Below are 23,655 nucleotides of genomic sequence, written 5' to 3' on the forward strand. Positions count from 1 at the left end.
GTGTGGGAGGGGGTGGCCAAGGGGCTCACTAAGAGGGGAGCCGGGGGAGGAGAGAGCCCCCCCAAGGGAGGAGCTGGAGAAGGGCAGGGCTTCCAGGAGGAGGTGGGTGGTGGGCCTCAAGGTCTGGGGAAAGCAGAATGGGGAGATGGACCCCTGGGGAGAGAGGAGCCTGACACAGACTCTAGGGCTCAGGGAGGGGGCAGGGATAGATGGGGGGGTGCTTAGATGTCAGAGAGTATGGGGAAAAGGCTCAGAAAGGGAGATGCCCTAAGAGAAGGAACCTGAGGTCAGGAGGCTCAGGGAAGGAGGGTGGGGGTTCTGGAGAGGGGGCGGGGCCAGGGGAGGGTCTCTAGCCTCCGCTGGGGCTGCTCAGATGGCTCCGAGGTGTCCCCCGCCTATCCCCATCACAACCCCGGCCAGTCCCTCACCCCCTTCAGGTGGCTTGCTGCCTGGAAGTAGATGAGGTAGGACTTCCTGGGCTCAAGCGGCGGGTTCCAGAAGCCGCGATAGGTCTGGTTGTCACCCACAGTGAAGGGCATGGCTTCGGGCAGACTGCTGGCCGCCAGTTCTGCCCCGAAGTAGTGCACCAGGCCGCGGGCCAGCGCAGCGTCAAAGGTCAAGGGCACGGGGAAGCAGTCCTGGCTGCCCGGCTCCCGACGCAGCCTCCGCCCTCGCTCCTCCTCCACGATCACCTGGTACACACTGCACGAGGAGGGGACAGAGCGGTGACCCCCGGGCCAGGGACAGGGAGAGCCACCTGGTGGCCAAGGGCATGGGCTTGGGGGTCAGGCCTGGCCTGGGACTAATCACGGCTCTGTCTCGTACTCACTGGGCAACTCTCTTAACCTCCCTGAGCCTCAGTTTCCTCCTCTGTAAAGCAAGCATGATCACAGGACGGTTCCACCAGCTAAATGTAAGCAAGGAGGCAGGTTTCCGAAGCAGCCAGTGCCTTTCAGCTGTTAGGACTGTGACTAAGGCGGAAAGAACGTGGGCCCTGCTCAGTGGCACCAAGCCCTAGAGCCCCACCCGACTCTCCTCAACCCGAGCTCCTGTGCTTGCCACAGGACCTGGGGCCCCGAAGCCTCGGGCTCCACCCCGGCTACCTAAGGCTCCCTTTGGGCCTCCAGGAATGAGGGTCAGACACAAGGTGTTCATTCATTCATTCAGAAAGGGCGTGAGCGCAGACGCTGGGCCCGTGCCACACAGGCACCTGGGGATCCAGGCTTCCTGGAACTGACCTCCAGTGGGGGAGACAGTCACTGAGCAAGCAAGCGAGGCCACAGGAACCCTGCATCCGGGTACCCTCCCAACCTGGAGGTAGCCTCGAGTCTGCAACTCGGAGCCTGTCATCTCCGGGTCCTGACAGCTGATTTGCGCTCCCTCGTCTGCATTCCCTCTGATGTGTCTCCCGGTCCCGACTTGTGTGTTTTATTTATTTTTATCAGTTTACTGAATGGCCTTTTGCTGTGAGCTCCGCCAAACCCTCGGTGGAACAAAGCCGAGAGTAAATAAACGAGTGCTGACAAATTCAAATATTTCTAGTCACAGCCTCGGTCACGTCTTGGCGTGTGACACCCATCCTGACAGCTGCACTCTGGGAAGTAGAGATGCCTTTTCCCGGCTCTCCAGCTGTTTCTTTCGAGCTTCGGAGCTGTGGGGGAATCACCCCAGTGCCCAGGGATTGGGGCCACAGAGGTTCATCCCCTGTCACTAGTGCACTGCAAACACCAGCCCAGGCCCCTCTCGGCCTCCATCTCCCAGGCCAAGGTCAGGCCTCCGCTGGCCCCACGCCCCGCTGGGAGGTGATGACAATCAACACTGAATCTTGACTGGAAGGGTCCCCCTTATGCAGACAAGGAAAAGGAGAGATAAAGGGACATGCCCAAGGTCACACAGCCACTATGCCTTCCCCCTCTCACCATGTTCCAGCCCCCACCTTGTCATCATCATCCCTGAGGGACACTAAATGGGCCTGCTCACAGGATCTCTCAAGAGGACCGGGACAGGAGAAGGCGCTGCTGGGTTTCCCAGCTCCCAGACTCAGCTGCACACGGGCCCTGAGGCTCCTGGAAATGCAAAAGGCCCCTCAAACACCCTGACTTTGTCCTGGGTCTCCCCAGAGAGTCTGGGAAGCAGCCCGGGACAGGCTCTGCCGTAGCAAATACAGGGGAGGCAAAGCAGGAGAAGGGGGGTGGGGACGTGAGGGGGTGTCAAGGGCACATGGGCAACCCACTACCTTCTCAGAGGTTTAGCAGGATCTTCCCACACCCGAATACAGCCGTCACCCTCTCCCGGTGCACACATCTTTGTGGGAGGATGGGATGGACCAGAGGGGCAGGGAGGCTGGCTCTGTGGCTTCAAGAAAAGACACAGGCTGTGCAGCCAGACCTGGGTTCCAAACCCCAGCTCTGTCACCTTCCAGCTGTGTGACCTTGGGGGCAAGGGACTTAAGGCTGCTGAGCCTGTTTCCCAATGTGTGAAATAAGGGTAACTGTCCCCCCGCCACAGGCCACCATGAGGATAAAACGACTCGTGCGGGTGAAGTCAAACACAGCAACTGGCTGATAGCAGGCACGTACACACATCCCACAAACACCCTCACGCTCTCTCACATACACACACTCACACCTCCACACCACACATCGCACGTATGCAGTATGTGTCACACACACACACACACACACACACACCAGCTTGTCTCCAGCACCTTCTCTCCAGCAGAGGCAGCCCCAGCTTCATCTCGGGAGAAGAAAGTGGAGAAGCCAAGCTCTGGGCCCCTCCAGAGAGATGGCCCTGTCTGGTGGCTGCCCCAGCCTTCTAGAAGGCTGTGTCTCCCTGGTCAGGACCTTCTGGGGGAAAAGCTGGGAAGAAATAAGGCCCCAGAGTTTCACTTTTCCAAGATGTCTGAGGGAAGACCCTCAGGAGAGGCCTGGACAGTCACACCTCTCCAGGCTGGACACCGTCCAAGGATCTCATGGCAATCACATCAGACACCCATGGCTTCAGAGGCAAGTGGCTGCAGGCTTTCCACCTGCCCAGGATCACAGAACTCCCTCCTCCAGACACTCTGAGCCCTGAGTGGGAAACTGAGGGAGGATGAGGCTGAGCTGGCCCACGGTGGGGGGGCCCTGGATCAGAGGAGGGGCTTCTTCCCTATGGCCCTGACCTCCCACCTCTCCAACTAGACTTTCCCACCTGATGGGCGCGCCGCGGCCCTGTGCCGGCCTCAGCAGAACGGTGATGGTGTTCTCAGACTCGCCCAGGGGTGACGGCATGTCGGCATAATCAAAGCTGGGAGCTGGGAAAGGGGACAGGGACATAATCACAGAGCCTGGCCACTACACCAGAAAGGTTGGGCCCCTAGCCTCCTTGCCTCCTGTCCTCAGATCTCTTCCCCTTCAGGCTTGTTCCCTCTGACCTGAGCTTCCCCGACTCCTGATTCCTGAACTCCGCCCTCAGATTCCACAGTCTCCTGAACCCTCTGACTTAATCCTCCCTGACCCCTGAACTTAATTCCTAAATGGTACATGCATCTCAGCGGGGGCCCTCTATAAACACCCCTGGGGAGGGCCCCCACCCCTGCCATGCCCCCTCTGCCCACAGAACCCTGGGACTGGGGGCCACCTCTAAAGGGGTCAGGCCAGGGCCAGGTGGGCTTACCTGAGATGTTGGTGGTGATCTCGGTGAGTGCTGCCTGGCCAAAGCCTTTGCCTGTGCGGGCCCGCACGGAGAACAGGTAGGTGGTGCCTGGGTGCAAGTTGGAGAAGACGTGGTAGGTCTCATTGCGGAGCTTGGAGATAGTACGTCGTGGGCCCGGCACGTTCACCGCCGGGTCTGAGGACTCGATGCTCTGGTAGCTGATCTGGGGGCAGGACGGGCAGGAAGGCGGGCACAGGGATGGGGAAGGTCATCACTGGCCCCAGAGCCTCCCACCCATCACAGTTCAGGAGAGCGAGGGAGAAGGCTGGGCAAAGGGGACAGGTTCGGTGGGACTGTGGATGCCCATTAGCCCAGACCTCTGGGCATTTTCACCTCTCTTCTTTTGGGGCCCCTGTCCCCATAACCCACAGGGCACAGACCCTGACCAGTAGAAGGAACCTCAATGATCACTTGTGTCCCCCCATCATGCACCTCCCTCTCCGAGCTGTGTGTCCACCTGCCACCAGGGACCCCCACTGTAATGAAGCCCAAACCCACCTCATACTGAGTGATGAGGCCATTGGGTTCCTGGGGCTCCTCCCACTTGAGGAAGATCATGTCCTCCAGGGGAGTGAAGGTCAGGGACTCGGCCGCAATCCCGCCAGGCACTGCGAGGGGAAGGTGGCACAGGGCAGGGGAAAGGCAGCTTTAGAGCCAGGCACCTGAATTCAGATTCCAACCTTGCTATTTCCTAGCTGGCCTGCTCGGACCACTCACCCTCTCTTAGCCTCGGTTTCCTCGCCTGTGCCATGGGGATGAAAACAGCCCCTCCCTCACCAGAATTAAATGATGTGATGCACATAAAGCCCCAAGGTAAATATCAGGAATTTCCATTTGATTCCACCTGTTCGTTCCTAAGAACTCAAAAGGGGTAGCTGGCATTTTCATTATACTGTGCAGGCTGCATTCAGCCGAGAATGTTCCTATTTTGTTCCAGTTGAGTGGTTTTCAGGAAATATAGACCTTTGTCAGAGAAATGGAAACAATTGCGTTACACTGGCGGGATTATGGGTAGGAAACGTTTTCTTGCCTAAAAATTTCTGATTACACAAAAACGACGTTCAGTGTAGAAAATCGAAACGGGCGCCTACAACTCCATCCCCGGGAGACACCATTCACATTTTAGCATAAACCCTTTCAGGTCTGGCTTTGTTTGGCTCTGTTCTAATGCACCATCTTAACGGCAGTCACCAGGAATTTCCTCTAGGAAGAGAAGGGTCTTTGGGAAAACACCTTGATGAACCATTGGGGGGAAGCCGACATCCTAAGGCAGGGAAAAGCAGAGCCCCAAGGCGACCCTCGATGAGGCTAACGCGCTCTGGGTTAACATGAACAGTTCACAAGACAAGCCCGCCATCCATCTGCCGAACTGATAAAATGAAAAAGACAATTCCAAGTGTTGGTGAGGGTGCAGCGTCACTGAAATTTTCACACACTGCTAGTGGGCGTGTAAACTGTCACGAGCGCTTGGGGAAAACTTTCCGGATAGATCTACTTACCGTGAACACGCATCCTATAACCTCACCATTCTACTCCCAGGCGTTAGCCGATCAGAAATGTGTATATCTACATACCCCCCCCAAAAAAAAGAATCTACAAGGATTTTTCTTTGCAGCGCAATTTAAAAGAGGAAAAATAAACGTGGTAGATTCACGCAATGGACAACTCAGTAGTAAGAATGAATCCCCTGGAACTGTACGCACAACATGGCTAGCTCTCTCAAGCACAGGCAAGAGAAAGAAGCCAGTCATAAAAAGAACACACACTGTATGACCCCATTGACAGAAGGTTCAAGACCAAGCAGAAAAATGGGGCGCCTGGGTGGTACAGTGGTTAAGCGTCTGCCTTCGGCTCAGGGCGTGATCCCGGCGTTCTGGGATCGAGCCCCACATCAGGCTCTTCTGCTATGAGCCTGCTTCGTCCTCTCTCACTGTCCCTGCTTGTGTTCCCTCTCTCGCTGGCTGTCTCTATCTCTGTCAAATAAATAAATAAAATCTTTAAAAAAAAAAAAGAAATTAACATACTGCATTACAGGTTGGGGTAATGGTTACTCTTGGGAGGTTGTGAGAGGGAAGGTACATGAAGGGGGCTTCTGGGGAGCTGCTACTGCTATTTCGTGATCTGCGCAGGGGTTACCCGGGCGTGTCCAGTCTGTGAGAATTCACTGAGCTGCCCGCCCCAGGTAAGCGCGCTTCCTAGAAGAATTATACAAATGCTTCCATGAAAAATTTCAAAAATTTAGTCATGAACAGTTATTGGAGGAAGGAGGAGAGGGACAGAGAAAGAAGGCCAAGGAGCCCAAGCGAGGCCAGGTCAGAGAGGGACAAAGCAGCCACAACAACATACCTGGGGTGGGGGGTGGCAGGGACAGAAGTCACCAGACTTTAACAATGGAGGGCTCTGATGTTGAACTTGAGGCTGACTGTGAAGGGTAGTAGAAAAGGTCACCCCAAAATATACCACTTTGGCATAAGGATTATTTTGAGCTGAATTAAGAAGAAGCAGATACAAGAAAAGTTCTCTGCCCTCCCCATTTGCCTAAAAGCAGGACAGAAGTTTGTAAAAGTGCCCCTCTCCCCTTGCTACCAGGAAGGAAAGAAGGTAAGCACCAAGTCAATGCTAGACCCTTAGCAGCCCGGAAGAATCTACACAAACTTCATGAACTAGCCCTTACCTACCACTGGCTTCCCCATATATTTGCCTTCCCATAATCTGCTGTCCCTAGAATCTCTAAGTCCTTTTCCCGCCATGTTGCTTCCCTACAGATTCATTGTTCTTTTGTTGAGACACTACATAAGCCCACCTCCAGCCACTCCTTTGAGTTACTCATCACTGAGTACTCCCGTGTGTGTGTGTGTGTGTGTGTGTGTGTGTGTGTGTGTGACACACATGGTAATAAATTCCTATCTGTTTTTCTCTTGTTAATGTCTTTTCACAGGCTAATTTATAGAGCCCCAACAAATGAACCTAAGACAAGTAGAAGGGAAAAGATTAAGTTTTCCCCTCTCTGCATTTGCAATGCTTCAGGGTAAATCCAGCCAGTCCTCACTCCCACCCCCAGCAAAACCTCAGCACATCAGCACGGGGCATAGGGCAGACATACTGCCATGGGTAAGGGGGGCTTTGTGGAAATCAAGGAAGGAGCTGAATTTTGTGTCTGGGCCTCTGCTGTGCAGAACAGAAAAGTCCACATGTAGGGAGTCAAGAAAAATTATCAACCAAGGAGCCTAGAGTACCTGGAAATCTTCAGGAATCTGGGGGAAGGCTTTGGACCTGTGCTGGCATTACAGCACTGCTGTTAAGAATGAAAACTCTGAAGCAGATAGCCAGGTCTGAAATCCAGTTCGGCTGCCTATCTCCTAGCTATGTGACCTCACCTATAAAATGGGGATAGTATATAGTCGCCTACCACCTAGGCTTGTCATGGGGATTACAGGAAAAGCATTCACAATAGTCCTTGGCGTGAAACAAGTGCATAATCAGTATTGGTTTGACATAAGTAGAACACTGCCCCCAACAATAACCAAACACAATTTTTTCAGTTACACATGGAACATTTCCCAAAATTTAACCATATGCCGGGCCATAAAACAAGGATCAAATTTCAAAAGGCCAAAATCAGAGTATGTACTCTGACCACAGAGGAATTAAGCTAGAAATCCATCACAAAGAGATAATTATGGAAGTCTTAAAAATCAGGCAATGTGATTCTAACACTTGAGTCAAGAAATGACAACAGAAATTAGAAAATATTTTGAACTGAATAATAACAAAGACAGAACATATCAAATGAACCTAAAGGATGGTTCCCTTAGGAACCATGGGATGCAGCTAAAGCAGGGCTTCAAAGGAAATTTATAGCTTTAAATGCATATATAAGAAATGAAGAAAGGCTCAAAAATCAATGATCTTATAAGCTTCCATCTCAAAAAGCTAAAAGAACAGCTGAACAAATCTAAAGAAAGCATAAAAAAGGAAATAAAGAAAATAAATATACAATAAAGCAAATCAACTAAACCAAAAGTTGGCTGTTTGGGAAGATTAAAAATGTATACACCCCTAGCAAGAAAACAGTGAGAAGATACAAATCACCAAAATCAGGAAAGAAAAGGGGGACATACACTATTGATCCTACAGAAATTAAATAAATATAATCAGAGATTATTATAACCAACTTTATGTCAAGAAATGTGACAATTTAGGTGAAATGATCAAATTCCTTAAAGCCCAGCACACCAAACAGATACTAGAAGAGAAAATCTTAATATTGGGGCGCCTGGGTGGCTCAGTTGGTTAAGCATCTGCCTTCGGCTCAGGTCATGATCCCAGGGTCCTGGGATTGAGCCCCACATCAGGCTCCCTGCTCAGTGGGGAGTCTGCTTCTCTCTCTCCCTCTGCTGCCCCCCCCGCTTGAGCTTTCTCACTCTGTCTGTCAAATAAATAAATAAAATCTTCAAAAATAAATATCTTAAAAAAAAAAAGAAAATTTAATACTGTAATACCTATTTTAAAAAGTAAAACCGTGACTAAAAATCATAGCCACGAAGAAAACTCCAAGTCCAAATGACTTCATTGCTGAATTCTTTCAAACATATAAGGAAGAAATATACCAATCTAACCCAAAGTCTTCCAGAGAATAAATATTACCCATCATTACTTGTTGTTATAGTTGTTTTAATTGTAAGCAAAAAACTTTCCTATAAAAATTTTAGCCTGGGGGCGCCTGCATGGCTCAGTCGGTTGGGTGTCCGCCTCTTGACTTTGGCTCAGGTGGTGATCTTGGGGTTGTGAGATCGACCCCCGAGTTGGGCTCTGCACTGAGTGGGGAGTCTGCTTCAGATTCACTCTCTCCCTCTGCCTCTGCCCCTCCCCACCCCATGCTCTCTGCCCCCCCCCAACTTTCCCTCTCGAAAAAAATAAATAAATAAAATATTTTTAAAAAACATCTCAGCCTCACATAGGGCATCTGTGGGAGGCACTGAGTACGCCAGGAACCAGGGCTGGGACTCTTACCATCCTCGTCGGTCTGGAAAGTGACCTCCTTGCCCTCCTTGCGCCCCTCGGGGTTAGTGAGGATGAGCCGCACGTGAACGTTCCGGTAGGGCAGCAGGTCCTTGATGGTGTAGCGGCTGATGCCCCGCTCCATCTTCACACACTCCCGGACGGTCTGGTTGTGGCTGCTGCCCAGCGTGTAGTGATAACACAGAGACACCGCATACGTGTGGCAACGTGTCACGTTGTAGCCCAGAGGTTCCCACTGCAGGGTCAGCTGGCGGGCCTGGATCTCAGCGAAAGCCAGGCCTTTGGGGGCCCTCATGGGTTCTGAGGAACCCAGGAACCAAAGGGCAGAAGGTAGAGGCAACAGGAAGGGAAGAAGTGGGACAGGACAGAAAATATCAGTCAGCTGCTGAAATCCTCCCTCCTTTGTCCTCAAGGGTTCAAGAGACCACCCAGAACGTTGAACAGGGAGTAGAAGTGCGTGCGCTGGAGTCAGACGGGGCCACATCTGAATCCGAGCTCTGCCCCTTGCCGCTGGCAACCACTGGCTGAGTCCCTTTGCCCCTCGAGCCTTCGTGTCCTCCCCCACAAAATGGGATAATATGCTCTGCCTCACAGGATGGTTGTGAAGTTAAAGGTAATGTGTGCAAAGCACATATGACAATGGCTGATACACAACAGGCCCTCAAAAAAAAAAAAAAATGTTAGCTACAGTTTTTTTTTAAATAACATAGTTCACCTCCTATTTCAAGATCATCCCGGAGGGCATCGGGATAGTCTGAAACAACCAAATACTCTGTTTTTCCTAATTTATTAATGCCAACTTGTTCTAAAACAGCTTATAGTAATATATACAATACGGTAAGATATAGAAATCAGGATGATGGGGGAAATGACAACCAAATAAATAAGGCCAGAAAATGTTAGGGAAACAGAGTGCATTAGGTCCCATGCAGGTCTAAAGATAAGGTTCAGACTGGGTGGTGAGTTCCCTGGCTGCCAAAGCAAAAAGAGAAATACAATCTGTTATAGAAGGGTAATAATAATAGTGGCAGGGGGGCGCCTGGGTGGGTCAGTCAGTTAAGTGTCTGACTCTTGATTTCAGTTCAGGTTGTGATCTCAAGGTCATGGGACTGACTGCAGAGCCTGCTTGAGATTCTCTGTCTCTCCCTCTTCCTCTGCCCCTCCCCCCTGCACGCACTCCCTCTCTCCCTCTCTCTCTCTCTCTCTCTCTCTCAAATAAATAAATAAATCTTAAAATGATAATAACAACAACGACGACGACGACGACGACGGCAGTTAACACTGGGCGCTTTGTATGTGCCAAGCATTGCTCTGGAGGCTTGAAAACGCTTTACCTCATTGAAGCCGCACTGTAATTCCATAGACAGGTGCCATCGTTAGCCCGTGTCAAATAGATGCAGAAAAGGAGGCACAGAGAGATTAAGTTAAGTTGCCTCGAGTCAGTGACACAGTCGCGTGGAGAAGCTGGGGTGCAAACTTGGACAGGCTGGCTCCAAAATCCACACCCTTAACCACCACTACCCACCTCCCCATGCACAAGTGTCCAACAACAATCCCAAAACCACGCCAGTGCCTCAGGAGGGACAGCTCCCCCAACACGAGGGAGGAGCGTGCTGCCGCACTGTACAGATGCTTGATGAGCCTGTGAAGCCACTTACAAAACGGTAAAGAGCCCGAGGCTTCTGCAGCAAAGGCAGGATGGAGCCCAGGTGCTCAGCCTCCAGTCCTACATCTGCACTGACCAGCTGTGTGACCTTCCCATCTCTGGGCCTCAATTTCCTCATCTAGGAAATGAAGGAAGAAGCCAAGATTACTGACGATCTTCTCCTTCTCGTACCCTAACTCTGTGAGATGCAGTTTCATTACCCTCAAGTTCCATGAGCACCTGCAAGGCGTCCCCAGTTAGAGACTCTCAGGACACGCGTTAGGGAACAGACGAGAACGCACTGCAGCTTGGCTCCTTGAGATGATTAAGTATGACCCTATTCTCATTTCTATGTGATTCATTTGCAGGATGCTCTTTACAAAGAAAACGCAAAGGGACACCCCAGCCCAGGCTGCTCTGGACTGGGGACAACGCCGGCCCAAGCACAGCACAATACGAGGTTCATTTCCACCGGAGCTTTCCTTTCTTCCCCGAGCCACGGGCAAGTGGCAGCCTCCAGTCATACAGCAGGCCACCAAAGAGATATGTCAGCACCTGCTAGGAGCAAGGCCCACCTCTTGACTTCTTGCAGAGTCTGGCTCCCTTCTCCCCACAAGCAAGGCAGACCCGATCCCCACCCGCCAAGAACGGTGAGGGTCTGGTCCCATTGCTCACTGCAGTCCGAGGGCTGCTGGCTGCAAGCCCATTTACCACGCTTATGTTTCCTCTCCCACTCCTGGCCCCCAGAGATCTTCCTCGTGCTTCTCTATGTGGTTTTGTTTTAACCCACATTCTTAGGTGTTTGAAGTGGAGGGGGCGGATTTTGTGTGCACGCACTCTGCCATCTTGTTCAGAGATCCTTCCTTTATTCCCTGACTTCCAGGCCCTGGTCCTGGCTGCCCATGTGTACTGTCTGTCCCAGGGTGTCTACGGAGCCAAATGCCACTGCTTTATTTGTTGCCGGCAGCTCTGCTCACATCCCCGCCCCTGGGGACACTAGCCCCTTTCCATCCTTGCTGGGTTGGCTGGCGTGCGCGGCTTCCTTTGCCCTCCTATAGCGTTTAGAGAAAGGCACAAGAAGTTACGTGTCAACTGGGGACACAGGCTGGGCTGGGACTATGACCAACAGGACAGTAAGTGTCCCATCCAAAAGGGACAGCTGCTCCTCAGCTCCAGGCAATGTTCCCATGAAGGACTATAGACTCGGGATGGCCAGATCCTCCCTTTTTTTTTTTTTAAAGATTCTATTTTTAAGTAATCTCTACACCCAATGTGGGGCTCAAACCCACAACCTGGAGATCAAGAGTTGTACACTCCACCGACAGAGCCAATCGGGCGCCCGAGATCCTCCCATTTTTTAAGAAAAGCCAGGAATTCAGATTTTTATGTGAAACCTCCAGATTTTTAAATACTGGCAACCGACTCAGGTTTTGGTAAAAATCACTTCCTGTGGCACAAAATAACAACCTCTAACCTGGAGGATGAAACTGCCACCCTCACACTTGGGTACCTCACCCTTCAAAGCCACGTTAGCCCCCATCGACCTCACTGGATTGAGGGGTCTTTGAAAAGAAAGCTCACTTTCCTCTTCTCTGCCCCCCCCCCCCCGCAACCGATCAAATCTGGGCAGATCTAGAGGCTCAAATAGTTTGTTGACTACAGACTGATATGTTGATTGAGGGGTGTGAATTCATGAGTCTCTCTGTTTCCAAAAACCATCTGGCACCCAGACGTACTCTCTTCAGCTGCCAGCACACACTGGCAAAACAGGACTTGGGGACCTTGAAGGCCCATCCCTCTAAATTCCATAGGGCTGCCAGGCCACTCAGAGATCAAAGGTCAAAATGGGGGGGGAGACATGCGAACAAGGAGGCTCATAGTTAACACCAGTTAGATTACACCAAAATGTGTTGCTTTTAATAATTCTAATAGGATGCAATAACCCTGAACCATTCACCTGTTTCTCCTGGAAGGGGCTTTGGAGTAGGGTCGGGTGCCCCAAAGTTCAAATCCGATGGGCTCTCCAAAGTGCAGATTCTATACAACCATTTGGTAAAGCAATATATGTCAAAGCCCTTTCTTAAGCCGCTCCTGACTATCCTCAAGAAATTACTCAGAGGGGGAAGAAACACTATAAGCACTAAGTTTTTCAATGTAGTCTTACTTATAGTAATAAGGATCTGGAAACATAATAGTTCAGCAATATGGAGACACCCCCTGGACTTCCATAAGCCAATACACATAATTATAAACAACACAACACATGGGACACCACAAAGCAGAGGAAGGAGACTACAGAATGCTTTCTACATCCCAATGACAAGAGTGTAAAATTGTGAACCGAAGGCATATGGGCAGAGATTCGAAGACGGAAAAACTGGGCGAGGATGCAAGGTTTAGAGTGATTTTTTAAAATGCCTTTTCCTGACATTATATTACTGATCTTACAGTAAATCATATTGCAGGAAGGGAGTTTCGGGGAGATGGGGGAGAGGACAACACAACTGGCCAAGAGCAAAACTGCTAGCCAAGGCCCCTAAGCAGGGTGCTGGGGACGGGGCGGGGTACATCAACGAACCAAGAGAAGCATGTTGTTAGGACGGGCAGGAGAAGTCGTTTGGGTTTTGTCTGTCTGGTCCCGGGCACCAGCTTCCATCCTCGCCAGCCTGTGTGAAGTGTTCAGCAATGCCTGGCACAACGTGGCCACATCACCCCATGATGGCACCTGCTGTCCCCGTGGCTGCTGTGGTTTCAAACACTTCCCGGGAAATCGGGATCATCAAACTTTGGTTCTGACTGCTATGGACTCACCGGGTAGATGTGGGCAAGTGACTAACTCTAAATCTCAGTTGACTCATCTGTAAAATGGGAGTTAGCTACCGCTGTTGCCATGTAGCCTGCGGTCCTGACCCACTCTACCATCCCAGGCAAGTGCCTTCCCCATCCGTCCACTCAGAAGAGGAGAAGAGAGATTGTCTGTGGACGCCCCGGCTCCGATTTCTTTTATTCTGAATACCTAAGCAGAACTGGCTTTGAAGAGTTAAAAACACCGTAATAATGACAACTGTCATTTGCTACGTGCTTACTGTATGTCAGGCCCCACCTGCACATGTATTCAGTACGTTTATAGGCCATTATTTGCATTAAACCTGAAACACTGGAAGGCCCGGGGCTGCAGGCCTCACACCTCCTCTCTGTTCCATGTTCACTTATTCCCTAAAATCTCAGGACTGAATCCAGGGTTCTGAACCCTGGCACTAGTAACATTTTGGACTAGATGATTCTCTGTTGTGGGGGCTGTCTGTGCACTGCAGGAAGTTTAGCAGTTTCCCTGGCTTCCTCTACCCTTCAGATGCCATTATCACTCCACCCCCAGTTGTAATAACCCATGTCTCCAGACACTGCAAATGTCTCCCAGGAGACAAAATCACCCCCAGTTGAGAACCACCAGGGTAAAAGATCTCAACTAGTCTCGTGGCTTTAAATACCATCCATGTCTATACTGATGACTTTCGAATTTATATCTGCAGCCCAAACCTCTTCCCTGAGCTCCACTCGTAAATCCATCTGCCTGATGGATATCTCCACTTGAACGTCTAATAGGCATCTCAAAGTCAACTCTTCCAGCACAGAACTCCTGATCTATGGCACCCCGTCACACCTGCCCCTCTGCAGTCGGCTTCTTTCCAGTAAATGACAACTCCATCCTTCCAGCTGCTCAAGCAAAACCCCTTGGAGCCATCCCTGACTTCTCTCTACTTCCCTCTCGCGTATTGCACAGCCGGTCCGTCAGCAAATGCAGTCAGCTCGACCTTCACCATAAACCCGGAAGCGAACCACTTTTCACCACCTCCACCACTTCCTCCAGCTGCCAGCCTCCACATCTCTCAGCCACACTGTTAAAGCAGCCTCCTCACTGATCTGCCCTTCTTGGCCCCTCGCCCTCATTAGAATCTATTCTTTGCAAAAGGGCCAGAGTCATCCTTTTAAACAAAGTAGGTGATGTCACCCTGCTTCCCCCAGCAATTTCTCCAGCTTCCTGCACGGCTCAGTCCTTCACTTCCTTCAGGTCTTGCTCAAAAGTCACCTTCTCAGTAAAACGGTCCCTTGAGTCTTTCTAAAATAACAATCCTCCTACCCTCACGCCCAATCTGCCCCCCCCCCACGGCCTGCCCTGCTTTATTCTTCACAGGCTTAGCATCATCTGACAAACTATATATCTCATTCATTTTACTGTCTCCTCCCACCAGTGTGTGAGTTCCATGCAGAGTTCCCGCAGGGCAGGAGGAACTCACATGTCAATGGCCTTGGTCTGTTGTGGTCACAGTCCTATATCCCTAACCACTACAATAGTGCCTGACACACAACAGGCACTCAATAAACACTGGTGGAACGAACCTTAACACCAACCCTGCGTGGTAAGGATTCATATTCTTCTCATCCTGTAAAACAAGGGGGAAAAAGCTCCAAGAGGTTAAGTAACCTAACCCAGATCCCTCGCTTAGAAAGTAATTCTCACTGGCACACTCCGACCCACCACCCAGGGTCTCTTCCAATATGACATCCAACTGGATTTTTGATGGCTCCCCAGATCAGCTTTTAAAAACACTTAAGAGTATAGACTGGCAAAAAAAAATAAAAACCTTGTAACTTAACAAAAAATGAACTCAAAATGGATTAGAGGTTCAAATGTAAAATGTAAAACTATAACACTTCTAGGAAAAAAAGAACAGGAGAAAATCTTTGAGATCTAAGGCTAGGCAAGGAAGTCTTAAACTTGACACCAAAAGCACAACTCATAAAAGGAAATGTTGACAAACTGGCCCTCATCAAAATTAAAAATGGTTGTTCTATAAAAGCCCAGGTGAAGAGTATGAAAAGATGAGCTAAAGCAAGACGAAAATATTTATACACTGCCTACCCAACAGAGGACTAGTACCTAGAACGTGTAAAGAACTCTCAAAACTCAGAAGGAAAGAATGAATAATCCAATTAGAAAACGAGCAAAGACATGAAGAGTTCACTGAACAGGATGTACAGATGGCAAATAGCACATGGACAGATGTTCAACAACATTAGGCATTAAGGAAATGCAAATTAAGACCAAGATGGGATATCACGACACACCTCTCAGAATGACTAAAAAAAATAACGACCATTCCAAATGTGGACAAGGATACAGAAAATTGGATCACTCATACATTGCTGGTGAGAATGTAAAACAATACAGCCATTTTGACAGTTTCTGATAAAATTAAACATGCAATTATTGTATGACTCATGAGTCGCACCCTTGGGCATTTATCCCAGAAAAACGAAAACTCATGTTCATGCAAAAATCTATACACAAATGTTCACAGCAGCTTTACTTGTAATAGCCCCAAATAGGAGCCAGTTCAGATGTCCCTCAACAGGTGAATAACCATTTACGTGTTAAACAAATTGCAGTGTATCCACACCATGGAATACTACTCAGCAATAAAAAGGAATGACTGATGTACATAACAACTTGGATGAGTCTCCAGGGAATTATCTGAGCAAGATCGCCAGTCTTAGTGCCAAGACAATTCAATGGGAAAAGAATACTCTTTACAACAAATGGTGGTGGGACAACTGGACATCCACATGCAAAAGAATGAGTTTGGTCCCCAAAAACCAACTCAAAACGGATCAAGGGCCTAAATGTAAGAATTAAAACTAAAATAAAAGTCTTAGAAAAAATAGGGATAAATCTTCGTGACTTTGGATTGGGCACTGGTCTCCTAATATGACATCAAAATCAAAAACAACAAAAGAAAAACAAACTGGACTGCCTCGAGATGAAAAACTGTTGTGTTACAAAGGACACTGTTAAGAAAATTAAAAGACAACCCACATAATCAAAGAAAATGTTTGCAAATATACCTGATAAGGGTCTAGTATCCAGAATATATAAAGAACTCTTACAATTCAATAATACAAAGACAAATAACCCAACTTAAAAATGGGTAAAAAATCTGAGAAGACATTTCTCACGGAAGACATACAAATGACCGATGAGCACATAAAAAACTGCTCAATATCATTAACCATCAGTGAAATGCAAGTCAAAATCCCACTAAGATACGATCTCACGCCCACTATGAGGGTTATAATCAAAAGACAGGTAATAACCACTGTTGGTGAGAATGTAGAGAAATCGGAACCTTCATACACTGCTGATGGGAATGTAAACAATGCAATATTGTTCAGCAGTAAAAAAGGATAACGAAAAAAACATGCCGCAACATAGATACACCTTGAAAACATGAGCTAAGTGAAAGGAGCTGGCCAAGAAGACTATCAATTGTATGATTCCATTTATACAAAATGTCCAGAAAGAGGGCAAATCTACAGAGACAGAAAGGAGGGCTGGAGGTGGTAGGAGGAAATGTGAGGAGCAGACTGCTAAAGAGTACAAGCTTTCCTTTAGGAGTGATGAAAATGTTCTAAAACGGATTGCGGTGACGGACGCACAACTCTGAATATACTATAAATCACTGAATCGTACGCTCTAATGAGTGAACTTATGAGACGCGAATTATATCTCAATCACCCTGTAACCAAATTTTTGAAAACTCATTTCAAAAGGTGATATACTATATGATTTCACATTTATATAACATTTTTGAAATGGCAAAATTTTAGAAATGACGGGCAGATTTAGTGGTTACCAGGAGCGGAGGTGGGAGGGAGGGAGGGAGGTGAAAGTAGATAAAAAGAGCCACAGGAAGGAGTCTTAAATTGACTGAACAGCATCTTGACTGCAGCGATAAACACACAAACCTATACATGTGATAAACTGGATAGCACTAAATACACACATGCACACACACAAATGGGGACAAGTGAAATTGGGGAACTCTGAAGAAGATCTGTGGATTATATAAATGTCAATACCTTGGCTGTGATATCACACGACAGGTTTGCAAAATGTTACCATTGCAGGAAACAGGGTAAAAAGTCTGTGGGCAATCTCTGTATCTTTTCCTTTCTTTTTTTTTTTAGGTACTCTCTAAATCCGGGGCGCCTGGGTGGCACAGCGGTTAAGCGTCTGCCTTCGGCTCAGGGCGTGATCCCAGCGTTCTGGGATCGAGCCCCACATCAGGCTCCTCCGCTAGGAGCCTGCTTCTTCCTCTCCCACTCCCCCTGCTTGTGTTCCCTCTCTCGCTGGCTGTCTCTATCTCTGTCAAATAAATAAATGGAATCTTTAAAAAAAAAAAAAAGTACTCTCTAAATCCAACTTGCAGCTGGAACTCATGACCCCGAGATCACAAGTCACATGCTCCATCAACTGAGCCAGCCAGGCCCCCTGCAGTTTTTCTTACAATTGCATGTGAATTTATAATTATCTCAATAAAGTTTCCAATTAAAGAAATACACTGAAATCTGTTCTGTTCTCAGTTTCTCTTCAGATTAAACAAGAGTGTCCTTTGCTGTAGCAGCACCATAGCTCCTAACAGCTGCTTATACCCTTTCGAACAAAGAAGAGCAGACCTCAGGCTCAAAAGACCCCACCAGAGAATCCAGCTGAAATTTAACAACACGCTTTTATTTTACAGTATGTAGTCATTTCTCTAGATCAATGGAGACAATGTAGAGTTAAGAACACAAATTCTGGACCCAGCCAGTCAAGGATGCCAATGCCAGCTCTGCCACTTACTACTATGTGACCTTGTGCCAGTCACATAGTAACATATCTGTACCTCAGATTCCTCCTCTGTAGAATGGGTACGACAATAGTACCTAGATCCTAGTGATGTGAGTTTTAAATCAATGTCTGTGTGTGTGCACGTGTGCTTATACACATACGTGTAAGTGTCTGGCACAAAGTATTAGCGATCATTACTACCTTTACCATAACAAGAACTGGGGGGAAATCACAATGTTTTAGAAAGTTTTAGAGGCACAAGTGCAGGCCATACTACCTTGTGTAATGTGCCCCCTTGGTCCATCCCTGCGTAGCCCTGAGCCCATACCCAGGTGTCCCAAGGGCAGAACTGTGCCAGGAGGCACCCACCTGCGCACTTGGTGCGGCTGATGAGGGGCGGCCCAGGGCGGCCAGTGCCACCGTCTCCAGGGCGCGTGAGCAGCACGCTGATCTCGTACTCGGTGTCCGGGTCAAGATGCCACAGCTTGTAGGTCTGCAGGCTGACGGCGTGCACCTCGGCCCACGGGCCGCGCGACATGCGGTACTCAATCTCCTTGCGCACGATCGGCCCGTCGCCAATGATGGAGTTGGTGTTGAGCTGGATGATGAGGTAGGTGGGCCCCGCGCGCAGCAGCTGTGGGGGCGCGATGGGGGTGGGGGGCTCTGGGAGGGCGTGAGGGAGAGGCGGAGCCGAAAGATGCGCTGTGAGACCCTGCCCCCAACTCTGAATGGCAGCATATCCAAATCCCCAGTAGCCCTCCCTGTCCTCCCAGGACCCTGATGAAAACCCCAGATCCTCAACTAGACTTTCTTGCCCACACCGACTAAATCCCCAGGCCCTAAGGGGCACCTGCTCCAAAGGCTGATCCCACACTTAGCCCTAAGCCTACACCTGTCCCTCATTCCCCTCTGAACCCCCAAGTCCTAGCGTTCAGGGGCTGACCGCATGCAGGTCGGGTCAACCCCAGGTCCCCACAGCCATACCCCGCCTCGCGTAGCTCACACCATAACAGGGGCTACCCGCCCGCCAGCCTCTCAGGCCCGCCCCCTCGATCAGACCTCCTTCCAGGCCCCGCCCCCGGTCGCACCCCGCAGGCCCCACCTTTCTTCGGGTCCCGCCCCCCGACCCGGCCCCGCCCCTCGGAGGGGGCAGCCCCAGCACCCACCCCCCTACGTGAGCGTGCGTAAGCAGGCTGACCCTTGACGATGAGCTCTGCGAAGTTGGAGACGCCCGCGCCTCGCGGGGCCTGGGACACGCAACGGTACAGGTCCTGCTCCGAGCGGCTCACTGAGGCCAGCACGAAGGTAGCCAGGAAGCGCCGGTGGCTGATGTGCCGCACGCCAGCGGCGGGCACCAGCGCCCCGCTCTGCCGCTGCGCAGGGGTAAGGTGGACAGGGTCAGGAGCGCCGGAGAAGGAGGGTCACGATATCGCTCTGACCCGGGAGAGGGGAGTAGTATATGTCCTGGCCCCATTTAGCTGTCCCTAGTACACAGGGGACGTATGGGGTTCCTGGAACTAGCTACGACGCCACAGAAAGGTGCGGGTAAGAAGCTGATTAAGGGAATGTGGTCTCTGCCTCTGATGGAGAGTGGTCTGGGGATCCTGGAGCCACCCTCTGTCCTGGGAGTATAAGGGCACCCAAGAGGGCTGAGCAGAGCCTAGGTGAGGGCAGGGAGGCATGAGTATGGGTGCTGGAATATGCAGGAACGACTCAGCACCCCACAAGGAACCCAGGTCCCAGAAGAAGCCTCCCCCACCCTGATAAGGTCCTTGCCCCCCTCACCTGCAGGAGAAAGCGCTCCGCCTCTGCTGCTCTGCCCGCTGCCATGCACTGGAAGGAGGCGTTCTGGCCAGCGTTGACCTCCACATCGCCCAGGCGGGAGAAGTGTGGGGCCTTCGCTGTGGGAATAGAGCCTCCATGTGAGCTGGGCCTGTGCCCCCCACAGGCAGAAGCCACGGCCACCATACCCCTCACCCTTTACCCCCATGGGCTGGGACTCACCGCAGGGGTAGCTGAGAAGCAGGACGTCATCTAGGCCCATGTAGCCCCTGCGGTCTGGGGAGATGAGGGCCTCAAACAGCACCTGGGGGAGGCGGGAGGGTCCCTGTCATATCCCTCCAGCCCTACCTGGGGAGGTGCCCACAAGGGACCCCTTTAGCTCTGCTCGAGTCCAGGCTCCTCAACCAGCAGAGTTCAGCCCAACTCACAGTGACCTTCCCTACCAAACCAGCTAGTTGTGGGAGGGGGTGTCAGCAGCCAGAGCTACCAAGGTCAAGGCCAGAGGTTCCATCCCAGTCCTGGACAGTTACCTTCAAGCAGGAAAACTTTCCCCAGCCAGACAGGGTTTCCAGGTCAGCACTGTTCCAACTCACGCCTGACTCCAGCCACAGACTATTTCTACTGACAGTGATCTCTGATGCCGAATCTGGACCACAGCAGGCTGACCCCTGACCTTGACCCCATATTGACACCTGATGCTGAACACAGACTAATTTCAACCTCGGTCACTAGCTTACTCTGACCTCAGGCCGACACCTCTCTATCCCCACTCCTAAGCACAGGCTGACCACAGACCAAACCCAGCCTACCTGATATTCATTGGGCCAGAAGGTGCTGACAGCCAGCTCAGCCTGGTGCCACTGACGGCCATGCGATCCAGACATATTCCAGACGGCACTGCCCAGGGGACCCCCATTGACACGCACGTAGATGCCCAAGGTGCCCGGGCTGTGCCCATCCCGGCTGTACAGGAAGTAGCTGAACTGCACGCAGTGGGTATCATTCTCACTCAGGCTCTGGAAGATGACATGGGCCCTCTGGCCTGGAGCATGCTGGGAAGCATTGACCATCAAGTAGGAGCCTAGAAAGAGAGGAGGAAGAGGCAGGAGCTGAGGAGGCTCCGGGAGGACCAAGGTCAGGTAGGCAGAGGAGGGGGGCAGAAACAAAGGACTCCAGGCATTTGGACCCACTGGGAGTCAAGGGTTCTGAGTTCTGGTCCCAGCTCTGACTCACCAGGTTGAGTCCCTTCACCTCCCTGCATCTGCTTCCCAGAGGAGAGAAGTGGAGAAGCAAAAAACACACAAAAGTGACTCTCTTCAAAACCCTTTATGGCCCCTCACCACCTACGATCACAGTCCAAGCTCATGCTGACCCACGACTTTCCCCATGTTCTGAGCTGCCCTTGGAGGCAGGGACTAACTAGGTTATTCATCCTGGAGTCAAGAGTCTGGTACATGACAGGCCCTCAAAAGCTACCTTTTCTGAAGCCCTCCCTCCCTGTCTCTCTACAGGCTTCTCTCCTGGCCCTTGGATCATTAATAAAGTGTAGGTCTGTCTCCCCAGCAGCCTGTGATGCCTCCAGAGCTCCACTGGGTCCCCAGCACAGGTCTGAACCCAAGCTGAATGAGTGTGTAGAACAGAGACTGAATGAAAGGACATTAACTTCCCTTCCAGCCCCCACCCTGGGTCTAAATGCCTGGGATACAATTCTCTTGATTTCCAACATGGAGAAAGGCAGCACTCTCTTTCCCCAGATCCAGATCTGGGCTGTGCACGGGCAGAATGGAGGGGGGCTGGCAGGGGGAGAGTGGGCTGGACTCCTCAGACCTGGCTGGAGGATTACTGCCTTCCCTTTTGTGGGGCAAAGGCCCCACCAGCTGCCAAGAGGGTGCCCACAGCCACCCAGTGCTGCCTCCTCCTGGGCTTGGCTATCAGCCAACACAAGCTCATTCAGATCCCAAAACACGAGGCTCCCTGCTCTGGGAGGGCTCCCCAGGGGACTCCACTGGAGGGGATCTCATTCATCTCTGAGCCAGAGGCCTGTGAAGGCACCTTCTGGATCAGTCCTGGCAGGGTAGTAAACAGAACCCCCAAGTCCCTATCCCCACCCAGAAAGGGGCACATCCTCGCCCCCAACAGTGCCTCCTGTCCCACTCCTCTTCTCTCCTCTCTCCTCTCTCTGTGAGCAGCTGCGTGTCTCTCTCCCCCTTTCAGTCTGACACTTTGTTCTTGCCTCTTCCTCTAGCTTCCTCTGCCCCTCTCCTCTCCTCTTTTTCCCTACTTGGTCCTCACTCTGCATCCCTCTCCTTCTCTTTCATGTCCTCCCTTCATTCCATTGGCTCGTTCTTCTCTTCTCTGTCTCTGAATCTCCCTCCTACCTTCTCCCTCCATCCCCAACTCCCTTCCCTAGAATGTTTAAACCAAGCGAGAAGTGGCCCTCTTACCGACTACTGCAGCCCCAGGATCCAGCACAAGGCCCACACTAAATACTAAATTTCTCTCTCCCCTGTCTCGGCAGGTGTGAGAGAGAGAGAGGCAGAGCCCACACAGGGTCCCTGCCACGGTGGGCACCTTATAGATCACAGTCATACAGGTGAGACTCTGATACCCATTAGCACAGAGGTCAAACAAGTAGCTGAGGACCATTTGCGCAAAGGCACAGAGGAACGCCCCAGGGAGGGCACAGCGTGAGCAAAGGCACAGAAGGGGGAGGCAGGGAGGCCTCCAGGAGGTAAAGTGAGCAGTAGGAGGTGAACCTAAAGGCTGCCTGTGTCAGGCTGTGCAAGGCCCCTCTAGTTGCTTCAAGTCTTGGCCTCACCACTGGGAACTTTTGCTGCCCCTCCCTGAACTCTTGACAGCAGGTGCAACTGCAGCCATATTGTGAGCTGAGTAGCAAAGGGCCTGGCCCACTACTATGACAGGGCAAAGGGGAGGAGGTCCCAAAGCTGTCTACTTCTGGGGTTCCCTCAGCAAGCCCATTTGTTCTCACACTGTGCTATGTCTTCCAACCGAAGCTAATAAAGTTGATAATTTGGCCTCCATCTGTCTTATCCTTTTCTGAACGCCCAGTTGATTCTGTACCCAGTAAAGGGGGTGCTGGTAATTGAGTCCCCTCAGATACCTCCAACGATAGCAACTAAACATTAATTGAACACCTACATGCCATTCCCATGTTATGCACCTTGTAGACAGTATCTAATAACCCTATGAAATGGTTTATTGTGCTCTCCACTTTACAGTTAAGACTGTGGAAGCTCAGAGAAGTTAAGTGACTTGCCCAAAGTCACACAGCTGGTAAAGTGATGAGGCCAGGATTTGAAGCCCAGTCTTCATGATTCTGGAACCAGTACACTAGGGGGCCATCATCAAAGTAGGAGGCCAGTACTACAGTCCACGTAATTAGACTCCTGACTCCCGCTCCAGTGCTCATGATGCCATTTAAGTGTCTCATCCTGAAACAGGGCAGAGCAAGGCAGAAATTGGGAAGGTTCTGGGACTTCCAGGAAGAAGGGGGCAGAGGAAGGAAGATTTTACACACATCCAGCCCCCAGTGCTACTGCTCCATCAGCACCTTCAAGTTCTGAGAGACAAGGATGCAGAGGCTCTCAGGGAGAAGACAGCTTCCCTGAAGGTGAAGGACTTAGGAACACCTGATGGGAGTAGGGTGGACCCCGAACTAAGCTGTAGGGGAAATAACAGGAAGTGGGTTTTAACTTACAGCTGTAAGTGTCTTTGATTGCTTGAACCCGCACCCATTTTGCAGGTAAAACTACCTGATATACACAACTGGACAGTGTCCACAGAGCCCCACATTCACAGTATCATGTATGTCATTACA

General features: G+C 50.7%; 1 protein-coding gene across 4 annotated transcripts in view; it reads right to left on the reverse strand.

Moving 5' to 3' along the window:
* The window catches only part of PTPRU (protein tyrosine phosphatase receptor type U), a 77,204-nt gene that overhangs the window by 37,780 nt on the left and 15,769 nt on the right, over window positions 1-23,655 (reverse strand). For all 4 annotated transcript variants that reach the window (XM_045782227.2, XM_045782226.2, XM_087858608.1 and 1 more), the window contains exons 3-12: window positions 20,627-20,898; window positions 20,040-20,121; window positions 19,821-19,936; window positions 19,234-19,408; window positions 18,405-18,698; window positions 8,713-9,021; window positions 4,198-4,307; window positions 3,661-3,862; window positions 3,196-3,298; window positions 429-702 (exon numbers count right to left, since the gene is read on the reverse strand). In XM_045782227.2, coding sequence (XP_045638183.1) covers window positions 429-702; window positions 3,196-3,298; window positions 3,661-3,862; window positions 4,198-4,307; window positions 8,713-9,021; window positions 18,405-18,698; window positions 19,234-19,408; window positions 19,821-19,936; window positions 20,040-20,121; window positions 20,627-20,898 — 1,937 coding nt within the window. The remainder of the gene's footprint in view (window positions 1-428; window positions 703-3,195; window positions 3,299-3,660; window positions 3,863-4,197; window positions 4,308-8,712; window positions 9,022-18,404; window positions 18,699-19,233; window positions 19,409-19,820; window positions 19,937-20,039; window positions 20,122-20,626; window positions 20,899-23,655) is intronic.

The sequence above is a fragment of the Ursus americanus genome, chromosome 33 (genome assembly GCF_024610735.1).
Source record: "Ursus americanus isolate L20-20 chromosome 33, mUrsAme1.1.p, whole genome shotgun sequence".
Classification (NCBI taxonomy): Eukaryota; Metazoa; Chordata; class Mammalia; order Carnivora; family Ursidae; genus Ursus; species Ursus americanus.